Source organism: Haemorhous mexicanus, chromosome Z, assembly GCF_027477595.1.
Source record: "Haemorhous mexicanus isolate bHaeMex1 chromosome Z, bHaeMex1.pri, whole genome shotgun sequence".
NCBI lineage: Eukaryota > Metazoa > Chordata > Aves > Passeriformes > Fringillidae > Haemorhous > Haemorhous mexicanus.
Genome location: NC_082381.1, coordinates 50,728,100 through 50,741,841, shown reverse-complemented (window position 1 = coordinate 50,741,841; position 13,742 = coordinate 50,728,100). Strand labels below are relative to the sequence as shown.

The window sequence follows — 13,742 nt, the reverse complement described above, 5'->3', positions numbered from 1 at the left end:
AAAGCAGTCAGTGCTGTGGTAACCTTAGTTTTGAAGATGACAGCCAGAAGCAGTATAGCACATCCAGGGAATCCTAGCTCCTCCGTGGGTAGGGACATGGTAAGAGAGGATTGTGAAGGCATTAAAAGAGTGGACATACATGATTCCCTTACTATGGCCTTTTATTTAGGCCACTGGGAACTTAGAATTCTAATTGCACCTCTGCCTTTTTATATTTTCACTTTTATTTATCTTTATTCACTATGAGCCCTATAAAATCTAGACATTCACTGCCTAGGATGAATTTTAAATATTTCAATGTATGTTAAAAAATAGAAAATGGTGGAGATACATCAAAATATAGGCAAGATATTAATGTCTTTACCTTTGATGTTGACAATGAACAAAGCTATTTACAGCCAATGAGGATTTTCTGCTTTCAGGCAATACAGTGCAATTGAATTATTGCAGTTTGTCATGTGTTCTTCTAGCTCGGAAGTATACCTCCTGTTTATATCTTAGCCAGTGAACAGGCACCAGAGCTCTTGGCAAGCTCTGTATTAAAACAAATAAACAAACAAAAATGACTTAAAATAACATTATTTCATAAGAAGTTACACGGATTATGCATATTTGTATTCTGTGAAAGGCTGGAGATAACCACCAGCAGAAACTGGGGATGTGGGGTTCAGGAAATCCTTGAGTTGATAAAACCATACAGAATTGCATTATATTTGGAATAGCTATTATATCAATTAAAGACATTTTCTGCAGTGTAGGGAAATAATTTTTTGCAACTTTTTAATGTAATCTTAATTTCATTTACCTCAGCAGTGCATACAGTTAATGGCACAATGAGCTTCTGGTGTGATTACTTAAATCAGAGCAGTTGCATGTCTGTACTGATCATGTAACATGGCATTTTTAAAAGTCTGGGGAAAAATGCAAATGGACTGTTTAAATCCTTTGAAGTTCTACAAAATGCTAGTCCGTTTACTGCATATAAATGTTTAGACCTAAGGGAGAGTTATTAATGCTGGGTAGAGAAGGTAGTTCCTATAGTAAGAAAATTTCACCATTTAAAAAATTCTCAATGAGAGCAACTGGAGCCCAGCTCCAAGGCCATTTGTGTGTCTGCACCAGACCTTGGTGCAGCTGCAAACCTTGGAAATCTGAGGTTTTGGTTCTCTTGGCATCACAGTATGCTTAGAGAATTGGCAAGGAGTCTGGCAGGTTCCTGCCACTCTGGGACTTTCTACTTTTACTTCAGTCATTTTTAAATTTTCAATTTCTCTTCTGGCTGAAGGGGGTTTTAAGGCTTACCAGCCAATGCTAGAAATTGCAAGGAATAGCATAAAAAATTAAATTTTCTTAATGCTGTCCAAATTTTTCCACTCCTGCAAGTGTCCAAACTGTAACTGTAAAAGTCAGCATGCTAAGCTGCTAATATTTTCTCACATGTGTAATCCTTTTTTGGTAAGTGCAGTTTAACAGTTACTGAATTCCTGTAATTAGCTGAAAAAATGTATCATAAGAAAAAAAGACAATCTCCAATATGTTTCCTGTTAAGTTGGCCAGAGCTTTGTTGGCAGTGGTCAGAGGGGCCCAGATCTCCCCACAGGAGCCCCATTACCTTTTTTTATAGCTGCTATGTCCAGAATAAATAGTTAGGAAAAGCCTGCCTTCATACCCAACCAGAATTTATGTATGCTAAACTGTATCTCTGATAAAAAGGGAGTCAAACACAGACGTGACCATATTCAGTTGATGTCCAGTTACAGAATTACCAAATGGGAATTTTAGAGTGGAGTACTTCAGTCTTTGTTCATGGATGTGTGACAATTAGAAAGAAAATGTGTATCCTGTTGAAGGAAGGAGAAGCTTTTTTCTTAAGGGACATTTGGGAAAAAATCAGATAGTTGGTAAAAGGAAATAGCATTCAACTTGAATAGTGGCAAGGAAAGTGGAGTGAGGAATGATTTTCTTGTCATGCCATAACACAAAATTCTTACTTTAATAGTCTGTTTTTGCAGAGCCAACATAGCATATAGACAACTGTCCTTAGGCTAAAGAGACACAGAGAAAATTAGTTCTTCTAGGGGGAAGAATAGAGATTAGAGAGTAAATGGTATTTTCTGTGTTTTGGATTGTCTATTTTGTTTCATTTTTAGTTTAAATGACTACTAGAGGGTCAATGGTAAAAACCCAGCTAACTAGTTATTACTGGTGGTAGGATGCTTGTGAGTTATGTTCCTCTTTCAGGCTATGGGTGTGTATCTCTATGGTGAATTAATGGTGAATGAAGATGCAAAACAACAAGAACTTGCACGGAAATGCTTTGCTGCAGCACAAGAGCAAATGGATGCATCCTCAGCCAAAGTGGTAGCAGAGATGTTATTCTGATAAGGTGATTTTTCATTTTAATCCTAACACCCTGATTTTGCTTCATATAGACAGAATATGCAGAGCTCAGTGAACATGGTAAACTTTGGCATACCATACAGCTTGTGGCTGCTTAGGCTGAGAAATAATTCTTGTTATATATCTTGTTGGCTTGTTTTTTTTTCTTTTTCTTAAGCCCAGCTGCAGGAGCAGTGAGTTACATACATGTAGGCATAGCTGGAGAACGTGGAGAATGGCTTTGTTGTAATGGACTGTACAAGAGGCAACTGTAAGTCCAAATGGCCAAAGAAGGCCAGGCTCTGCCTACAGTTGTTTCCCATCCTGTATTCCTAACTCTGCTTACACAAATTTCAATTGTGCAAGGAGAATTTCTCTTTAATAGAGCTGCATGTTTACTTGACAGGCAGCATAGTCTTTGAAAAAAGCCTGATCCCACAGTGGAAATATGAAACTGTGGACTTGGAAGCAAGTATTATATGAGAACTGATAATTCAAATTTTTTTGTGTTAAGGGTATGGAGGTTTTGAAGATTGATTATGAGGTAAGAAAAGCAGCCTTAACAGGAAGAAGCTAGCTTGTTTATGAAATTAAAGGAGAGGAATCACCAGAAAAAGCAGAATTGCAAAAATATTTATGGAATGAAGATTGCCATAGGCTATAAATTTGCAAAGATAATTTCCAATTCTCTGTCTGGGCAGTTGGAGGTAGCCTTACAGTGTCTGCACATGCCTGTTTAACATATAACCCATGAGGCTTTGTATCAAAGTTTCTTCGAGTACAGGATGTTTGGTCAATCATACAATTCATCTGACAGACTGATTGCCATGGTTGTTCACAAAACTTTACAGCTGATTTGTGGTATCAAAATTCAGGCTTCTAATTTAGCAAAAACATTGTCACCTAATTGATACCAAGGAAAAATCTTAATTTTCTTCTGTTCTAGTAGTATTTGACTGTGAGTTCCACTTGATTTTGTAGTGTTTTTTTGCTATGTTGATATGAAATACAGCCAATGACAGATACTATTAAAGCAAGTTTGATTATGAAAAGCCTTGTTGTTTTTCTGTATAGACAAGAACTGTGCCTGCCAATAAAACTTTTTGGGAAAGGTGGATCAGACTGTAGAATGGTAGGATATCAGTGGTGGGGTAGGAGAGGCAACTTTTAAAACAGTTAGGGCTAAAAAGACTCTTTTGTGTACTCCCAATTATCAAGGACTCACAGGAATTGAGTTTTGTTCAACAGTTCTTAATCTTAATCTGGTAGGTGTCTTCAAGTGTCTGAAGGCCAGAAACAATAAAAATAAAATTTCTACAAGGTTCTGATGGTAAGTATTTAGCATAGGAAAATTACATGGTGTGAAGGTGTTAGCAAGAGTCTAGAATTACCCCTTTGACTTTACAGACAGAGTGGAAGTGCATGGTTAGCTGTAATATAAAATCTAAAGATACTGAGTACAATACTCTGTGTGACTGCACAGCTTTCTTTTAATGTTATGGCTGTTTGGGTTCCTGGCATGATGATTTGTGACTTAAGATTAAAATCACATTGCCAGGGATTACCACGCAGCCATGACCACAGCTGCTAGCATGAAACTCACCATTAACGGTCTGATGGGTGCACAGCGTGGAATCCTCTCCATCTATCAAACAGACAAACAAAAACCACACATACACACACACAAAATGTATATATATATAGAGGGAGAGAGAAACAAACCCCCAAACCCACCAAAAACAGAGGAAAGCAGCAGAGCATCATGGAAGAACCTCCTCCGAAAACTATCTCTGCTGAGACCGAGATCTCTGGCGAGGTGCAGAGCTTAGCTGATTGGTGAACAGTGATTGTTTCCCTCTTTGTTCACAGTGGCTAAGTTCTGCACCTGAAGAGAAGGGAGAGGAGACTCTCTGCAGGGCAGAGAGCGTTTGCTGGCTGAGATCCCTTGCTGCTGAGCGGGCAGATTTGTGATGAATGCATGTGTCCGAGGTTCAGTCTATGGAGAATAAGAGGCAGAGGCAACCTGGGAAGGACCAAAGATTTTAGTTTTAGTTGAGAATAAATAGTGCTTCTTAAGTTCTCAGTCTGATTGTAAATGTTAAGGCATTGCCTACAGTAGTTTAGTTACTCTGCTTTCCTAAAGGTCAGAGGAAATAACGTTTGTGACTTTAACCTGAAATGGTCAATAAAGCTTTTGTTTTATAGTCTTCTCTTTAATGGATGCTGTCATGATCCTCTCTGCAGTTTTAGCTTAGCACTGTGTGTCGTTTGCAGGAAATGGTGGCAGCTCCAGTCGGAAACAACTTACAGCTGCTGCTGTTGTTCCAGGCTGTTGATGGACCCGTCCTCCGGTGCCTACTGAGCTGATATCAGTTCTGATTTTACACACTGGCTCAGTTCAGCAGGAACAGGAGTCGAGCCCTAGAGCAAAAAACAAGATGTACCTGTCCTAAGACCCTTTGAGAAATGTTGTTGCTGTTTTCTCTCAAAAAAATCAATCAGTATACATTATGATAATCCTGATGTTAGACACTAAATGGCTAAAGTGAAAAGCTACCTCAGTACTGTTTAAGAGGACTGTTGGCTAAAGATGAGAAGGTATGTGGATATGAAACACATCACACAGTATTGCTCTGGTAACTTGCCTCCAACACTATTTTCAGAGTAACCTGCTAATAACCAAGAGAGTTAGTGTTTCCACCATGGATCCCTCCCTGTCTTCTCCAGACCTTGTTGCAGTAGCTTTAGGAAGCTAAAGAGATCATTGTTAACTCTGTAGCTACAGTTACACTCTACTGGTAACCTAAAATATAACTCAACTTGGAAAGCTGGGGCAATCAAGAATGCAGAGTTATTCCTTCATTGTGACAGAGTAATAACTTTAAATGCTGTTTCCATTGCAGGAAAGATCACAGACAACTCTTTTAATAGATCTTCTGCTAAACCCCGATGGTACTAGGATTTCATTGACCCAGGACATCAGAGGAAGGATTATGTGACTGCTAAAACAATCAGCTGACAGAAATATTTACCTTTCTGTATTTCTAGAGGTCCACTGTAACTGAGAACACATGCACACAAGACAAACTATACACACTCACGTGTTACTCTGGGTCTAGGTAATTCTTTGATACAAGAATTTTGGGATTTATCCTTGTGCATTGGTAATACAATCATTCTGGTTTGCAGATGCCAAAGATTCTTGATTTGAACAACTTTATTAATTTGGGCATACTGAAAATTGATGAAATTATATTGTGTACTTAAAATTTTGTTTGTAGCTTCTATGTCATATTTATAAAAACTCATAAAACCTCAGCAGGGCCTGGGGTGGGGCTCGTGAGATTAGATAGAAGCAGAAATAAACTGTGGAAAGTTACCTGCCATCATCCTGGTGATGGAACTGAAGAAAAAACAAAGATCATCATGCTGTCTCTGTCACGTTTAGGTTAAATTTTACTAGAAATATGAGGCCTCTCACTTTCTGAAAGTGTCTTTCATACCCTTGTGATACTTCTTTTGCAATGATATGTCAAGTGTATCTCGTCTTTCCTGATCAACGAATCTCTACATTTTTAGAATACATCTTAATTGTTACTTTCAGAGAGTAAGTATTTAAACAACATAAATCTGTGGACTTATTTCCCTCGTACTCTGTTGTTTTATATCAAATCCTCTTTGATAATAATAAAATTATTGAAATAAATTTTTTTTTCAAGTACATATAATCTTTCCATTGCACTGTGGTTCAACATTAATTTAAAGATGGGGAAGAAGAATGACTTCACTCCTGCTTTTGCAGCAGGAGAAAAGAACCTGGAACTCATCAGTTAAGGGATGTTAATGAGAAAAAATAAATGGGGTACTTTTTAAAATTTGTTAGGCTCAGAATCTAAAGTAAAAGCCTGCCTCAGCATTGTCTTCAGTACAAAGAATACAGTTCCTTTTCATGTCACCACATTTTCTGACCTCCCCCATGGCAGGCATGGTGTCAAAACCTGAATTAAGGGACACTCAGCAAATTCTTTCAAATGCAGCAAGAGTTAGGAAATTGTCCAAGAAGGCACTGAGACACCACAATGACTTCTGATGTAGTGACTCACAGACGTAGTTATTGCAGGATCCCATTCATAACAGAGTTACACTTCATTTCACTGGTTTTTCTGCAAAGGCCAGCAAAAGAAACCAGCTTGCTTTTTGCCTTTTTCATTGTGTAAGGAAAAAATGCATAGCTGGATAAGACTCTTGCACAAAATATGCAGAAATTAAATACATTGTAGGCCTCTTTGTAGCCAGTACGGTTGAAGCTACAGGGCAAGTAAGATACTACACACTTTTTAAAATAGCTCCAAATTTTTCTTCTTTTAAAACAATCTACTTGCCTTATTTTTTTAATAATGAGCTCAGCAGTAGTTTGTTTTGTTTGCTACAGCTCTTACAGTCTGCTTCAGCAGTAATAACTTGAACATTTCCCCACACTACAATGTCATGACCCATCATGCATGGTAGAAACTGAGAAAAGGAACAGAAGATAAAACACAAATACCAAAAAACCTAAAAGATAGCAAAGATGGCATTGTGGCCCTTTATCAGGGCTTATGGGGCCTTTTGTTGCTTTTCCAAGCATTGTGGTGCAGAGTGAGGCTCTAGATTAAGAAGAAAGCTGAAGGTGGCATTGAACAGTTATGGTCACCATAACTCATCAGAGAGCACCAGAGACTCACGTATGTATTGTTTAGTAGGGTCATTAACATGACATAAACATTACCCTTAGTCTAAAATCCTTCTGAATCATGTAAAAAGCAGTGGAAGGGAACCATATAATTACATATAATTTACAGAATAATAATAATACCTATACATATAATTACATATAATTTACAGAATCACCAAATGAGTTGGAAGGGACCCACAAAAATTATTTAATTCAGCTCCTGGCCCTGCACAGCACCATTCCCAAGAGTCACACCATGTGCCTGAGAGCATTGTCCAAATGGTTCTTGAGCTCTGTCAGGCTGTGACCGCTTCCCTGAGGATCTTGTTCCAGTGCCCAAACACCCTCTGGGGGAAGGCCTAAACCTCCCCTGAAACAACTTCAGGCCATTCCCTCAGGTCCTGTCACTGGTCACTACAGAGGAGAGATCACTGCCCGCCCCTCCTCTGCCCCTCATGAGGAAGTTGTAACTGCAGTGAGTAGAGGTACTCCCCTCAGTCTCCTCTGGGCTGAACAGACCAAGTGCCCTCAGGTGCACCTCATACAGCAAACCAGCCCCCAGCCCTGGAGGTGAGGCTGTCCCAGCTCAGAGCAGAGCAGGACAATCCCCTCCCTTGCCCAGCTGGCCATGCTGTGCCTGGTGCACCCCAGGACAGGGTTGGCCCTCCTGGCTGCCAGGGCACTGCTGACCCATGTTTAACTTGCCAGGACCCCCAGGTCCCTTTCCATGGCACTGCTTACAGCATCTCATTCCCAGTCTGTCCATACATCCAGGGTTGCCCCATCCCAGAGGCAGAATCCAGCACTTTCCCCTGCTGAGCTTCATATGGCTGGTGATTGCCCAGACTTCTGATTTGTGGAGGTCTCTCTGCAGGGCCTCTCCCTGCCCTGGAGGGAGTCAACAGCTCCTCCCAGTTTTGTATCATCTGCAAACTTGCTCAGTATCCCTTCCAGTCCTGTGTCCAGGTCATTTATGAAGCTGCTGAAGAGCAGAGGGCTGAGGATGGGGTCCTGTGGAACCCCTCCAGTGACAGGTTCCCAGTCTGATGTCACCCCATTCACTGTAACCTTTGTGCCTGGCCCATGAGCCAGCTGCTCACCCACCCCATGATGTGTTTATCCAGCTGTGGGCTGCACATTAGGTCCAGAAGGATCTTGTGAGAGACAGGATCAAAAACTTTACTGGCTTTCCTTGGCCATCTGGGTGGGCTACTTAGTCATGAAAGGAAACCAGGTTATAAGAAGGACTTCCCTCTCATGAAGCTGTGCTGGCTGTGACTGATAACTGCGTTGTCTTTCAGGTATTTTTCAGTACCCCCAGAATAAACTTCTCCATAACTTTGTCAGGCACATGAGTGAGACTGACAGGCCTGTCGTTTCCTGGGTCATCCTTCCCTTCCTGAAAATCAGGACGGGGAAATAATAAATATTTGCCAGCTTATAATCAGCTTGGACTTCTGGATTCCCAAGACCACTCAAAAGAGACATTTTCTGATTACATCAGCCCACTCTGGAAGGATTCTGTGATAAATCCCATCAGGCCCCATCATAAGTTTCTAAGGATCCAGCTGGAGCAGTAGATCCTGCACATGTAAGTTTTTATTAGGCCCTATCAAAAGCCTAACAGGAAAAAAAAAAAACAACCACCAACGTTATGGTTTTCTTTCAGGTGGGTGTTCTTATATTGAGTTCCCGACAGAAGGAAGTTGCAGAATCTAATTGTAGCAAATAGAAGAAAACAACAAAGAAATCTATTTCCAAACTTCCTCTAACTAAATCATTACAGGAAACAATGTCTTTTCAAACAATACTTTAATCTAGGAGATGGACTCAGTGGTCCTTGTGGGTCGTCACTTCCATTTCAGTGTGTTCTATGATTGTATGTGGTTATGACAACAATATAGGTATGCCTTTGCCCTCAGTTTTCATTTACTTGTTTCATAGGCTGCCCCCTCTGCATAAAATTCACCGTTTTGTAGGGGGTTTTCCCCCTCCCATCCCTAATTCAGTCCTTTCCAAACACAGTGGTAATGTTATTCTGAAAAGCATTAGAAAGCCCAGTGCTGGACTATCTCCCACTTACTTCATCAGGCCAGCATCTAGTTAGGATCTCAGTGATTCTTTTCTGGATGTACCTTTCATCTCTGAAAACGAATCTCAGATGAAAAATTAAAACTGTATCCATATAGTTAGGCAAGGGTCACCATCATGCTGCTTACTGGGTTGCTTTTTCAGAGTAAAGGCAGACTGTAACAAGGGGGTGGCCCTGCGAGTCCCTTAACCCCTCAGTGGGAATGCATTCATTCCTTGCCATACACTTTCTGTTGCAAGTACAGAGTAAAACACACCATTTTGCTGACAGCTGTTTTCCTCTGCAGCTTTGCTGGGAGGTGTTTGCAGCTGCTGCTGTCTCTGTGACTTCTCCTTTAGAAGGGAATTAGCTGTACCCTATTGCCCATGCCTCACACAAAATAGCAAAGGAAAATGGTCTGGAAACAAAGGTCTGACTGGAAATGCAGCAAGTGGGCAGACTGAGGAAACAAGTTGGCATAAAGAGCCTAAAGATTTCTGACATATAAAAAGCACTATGAAAAAGCATACTGAAACAAATCAAAAAAGTTATATGGAGCATTAAAATGTATCATGCAGAACACTGCAGCCAGTCAGTTCATCTCCACAGCTGATGAAAGTCTTGAGAACTGGTATTTGTACACAGAAAATTTTAGGTGTTAGTTAGTAGGCTCCTCTGCAAATAGAGGTATGTGGGAGGAAACCATGGTGCTTTTGTAAGAATCAGCAAGCAGATGAGTTACCATGAGCCATCATGTTCCAAAGGCTCTATTAGTTTGGGGTTGATTCTTTCCATGTAGAAACTGGACCATAAATGTCTGGAAAATCCACACCTTCCAGGCCCCCATACTGCAGGCAAGAGCCAGCTCAGACATATGTGTGCTGCAGCAGGTCTCACTTTCACTACACGTGATTTAAGAGTGACTAGTAGTACATGAAATATCTAAGGCCATTCAAATTTTTACCAGTAACTTAATGGTATTTTGCTTTGAAAAAAACATTCACATATTAATGTACTAAGAGCAACATTTGAAATTCACCCACACACTGAGCAGAAAACCATACTCTTAATTCACTGAAAATCCTATTCCACAACACTAATTCTTAATATGTAAAAAAAAAATTAATCCATCTTGTGGTCATTTTAATAATGTATCTTGTGGTTTTTTTTAAAGCTATTAAATATCTACCTCTGTGCTACAGTTCCCAGTATTCATGAGTCATGTCTGATGTCTTTTCTAACAGTCAAAGATTTCCCGAGACACCTAAGTGCATTTCTCTTCCTGGCCTCAATCACTGGTGCCCAGACAAGTCAGAAGAAAAAAAAATGCAAGAAAGGACAAGGAAGCTACCAAACAGAGGAGCTGACTCATCCATAATTTCACAAGTATACTGAGTTTAGGCACATAAACCAAATATGAAGTGAACACAGACACTGATATGGCTATGTTCTTTGTTTCTGTGGACACAATATACTGGAAAATTTACTTTAAAATCTTACCTGCTGCCAAGCTGACAATTTAGGTCGGTGAAATATGGCAGTGCTTTAAGAAATTGAGACATTTGCACAGTCATTGGGAGACTAACTGCACTTTTCCATTTGCTGTGATTTAAACTAAGTGCAATTCTCTGCACAAAATTAATATTTTATAATACTAAAATATACCTGTTTTCCAGAAGAACAACAGGCATTAGCTTTGTTACCTAAAAGAATGCAGAAATTGCAGTTCTGTAAAAATTTGCTTTTACATGATCATTTACACACCAGAAAGCAGAACTCGGTTTTCAACTGACATCCCTTCATACTAGCACAGTACCCCAGTGGTAATGCCCAGGGTACAACCTGCAAAACCCTGTTTTTGCTCATTGTCCCACTGCAGAGATGACAGCTCTGCTGTCTTCTCACATGCCCCTGAGCAGCTGCTGGATGTTGCTGTACCCTTTAGTTAATGTAGCTCACTTCAGTCATCTCTGAAAACTGCCTACTTCTGACCACATCCCGGCTTTTCCTCTGGGCTTGTTGGGACTGCTGTCTCAGCACTGGAGCTCTCTGCTGAAGCTCCATCTGAGACATTTTATTCATGGGCCAGTGTTGGCTGCTTTACCACTGGCATCATCCCCAGTCATCACGACTGGATCTAAACAGGCTAGTTTGAGAAGCTGGTGCTTGGCACCATAATGTGATTCACTTATCTCTAATCCTGAAAGGATGACAGTGTTCATCATCTACCACACAGAAAAAACAGCTTTTTTTAAAAACATTTTTTAACCTCAAGTTGTTTCTTCACATTAACTTTGTCCCACAGTTATTTTTATATTTGGTAGGAAAAGTTATTTGCTCTACAGCTGTACCTCCTTACAGTCAACTCTTACAACAGAACTGAAAATTACAGTATCTCAGCAACCATCTTACTCCATCTGCATCTGTTCCTTGGTGTGACTGAAACTCATTATTTAACTGCCAAGCATGACCAATTAAAAGTTTCATTCAGATTTATTCAGTTTTACACCTGCAAAGTACTTTTATTTTGCTCCCTAACATAGGGCACCACACTGCCCCTTCTCCCTGATTCTGCCTTTCACATGCCCCTCCAGCCAGCATTTCCCTACACACAGGCTGCATGTCCCTACAGCCGTCTTTGCTCCCATCAGTAACACGACAATACTACCCTGCAAAACCAACGTCAGGATTTCGTAATTGCCACTGCTTGAGCTCAAACTGCCCATCATGCCCTGTTTGCATTATAATCTCTTACTGCTTTTGTCTATATATGAAGGCTTTTTAATAAGCTCCCAGTTTTAGCTGAGGTAAAACACTGTTCCTGTTTGCTTGAGTATTGAAAAAAAAGCATTTATATGACATAAATGCTGAACTTTTTATTTCTTCTCATGGTTTAACCCCAGGAGCCAATCCCCATGCAGATGCTTGCTCACTCCGTCACCAGCAGGATCAGGGAGAGAACTGGAAGGGTAAATGTGAGGAAACTCACAGGTTGAGGGATAAAGAGAGTTTAATAGGGAAAGCAAAAGCCACAGAGACAGGCAAAGCAAAACAAGGAATTATTTCACTGCTTCCTACAGGCAGGCAGGTGTTCCGACATCTCCAGGAAAGCATGGCTCCATCACACATAACAGAGACTTGGGAAGACAAACACTGCCACTTCAAATGTTCTCCATTCCTCTGACTTCCTCCAGTTTATATCCTGAGCATGATGTCATATGGTCAGGAATATCTCTTTGGTCAGTTTGGATCACCTGTCCTGGCTGTGTTCTGTCCCAGCCTCCCTTGCACCCCCAACTTCCTCCACAGCATGGCTCTGTGAAAATCAGAAAAGGCCTTGGTTCTGTGAAAGCCCTGCTCAACAACAGCAAAACCAGCTCTTTTATTATCAGCTGTGCTTAACAAAAATCTAAAACTCAGCCCCACATCAGCCTCTGAGAAGGAAATTAACTCTACCTAAGCCTAAACCAGCACACTTCTTTACACACGTGAAGAGTCAGATAAATAATCACAAGACTGTCAGTTTTATACAAGAGGTAAGCCCACCTCCTGACGTTTTAGTTTCTGCATGCACCTTCCCCAAGCACTCCTTGGAAAAAAGGAAAGAAGTCTCTCCTTTCTTCAATCAAATCACAGGAACGTAAATTTCTTACTTGGTAGCTGGAAGGAAGGAATGGAAAGTAGAAAGCATCCAGACTAAGTAAAGAGAAAGACCAGTCTTATTTAAATTTCTTAAGCTAGTTGATCCACTGTTACCAGGATGAAGTAATGCCAGCATCAGCTGAAGGGTAGATGTGATGCTGAGAAAAGTTCTACATCACAGAATGAAGGTCAATGCTAAAAGCTGGTGTAGCACTGTATTTCTGCATCAAGGGCATTCAGCATCAAAACCACAGGTTTATAACATGAAAAACCAAAAATTATTCCCTCCTTTGTCTTGAAATACAGCTACTAAAGACTGTGCTTCTTGGTTATGCTTTAGAGTGGGTAAGGACTCAATGCAGCCAGGAAGAACCTTCTGAATGGTTCTTCCTTCTGCTTACTCCCTGAATGTCTGAATAATCATGAGCTAAACTGTCTTTCAGATTCATAAAAGAAAACTGAATTGATAGGAAAATTTTGAAAATGGCACCACAGCAGGATGTCACATGGCAGTTCTTCTTATCCTTTAAATGCATGTGGATTACCAGATTCTACAACGCATTTTGAGGAACTGTCCCAAAGCCATGTAAACCATTTAAGTGGTGCACCAACTGGGCTGTTCAAATGCATGATTTTTGAAGCAGAGCGGGGACAGCATGGATATCAAATTTTGTTCTTTCATTCTTCTACAACAAGTTTGCCAAATCTGAAGAAATCAGGGCAGGGAACAACTGACCTACAGATTGCTAGTGGTTGGACACAAGTCTATGAGTGAAGGAGCTCAGCAGAAAAACATATTCAGCCCATACTTGATTTTATGAGTTACCATGATTTTATACGCAAGTTCTTAAACTTTATTCTATGTTTACTTAGGTTTTTTAGAATAAAAAAAACAAAAGAAAAATGAAGACACTGGATCTACCGTTTGTTTGTTCA

At 40.3% G+C, this 13,742-nt stretch overlaps 1 protein-coding gene across 9 annotated transcripts in view; it reads left to right on the top strand.

The window, feature by feature from the left end:
- The window catches only part of AOPEP (aminopeptidase O (putative)), a 183,768-nt gene extending 177,683 nt beyond the window's left edge, over positions 1-6,085 (top strand). For all 9 annotated transcript variants that reach the window (XM_059873543.1, XM_059873542.1, XM_059873539.1 and 6 more), the window contains 2 exons: positions 2,242-2,386; positions 5,283-6,085. In XM_059873543.1, the coding sequence (XP_059729526.1) occupies positions 2,242-2,382 (141 nt within the window). In that variant the 3' untranslated portion in view covers positions 2,383-2,386; positions 5,283-6,085. The remainder of the gene's footprint in view (positions 1-2,241; positions 2,387-5,282) is intronic.
- Positions 6,086-13,742: the final 7,657 nt, after the last annotated feature.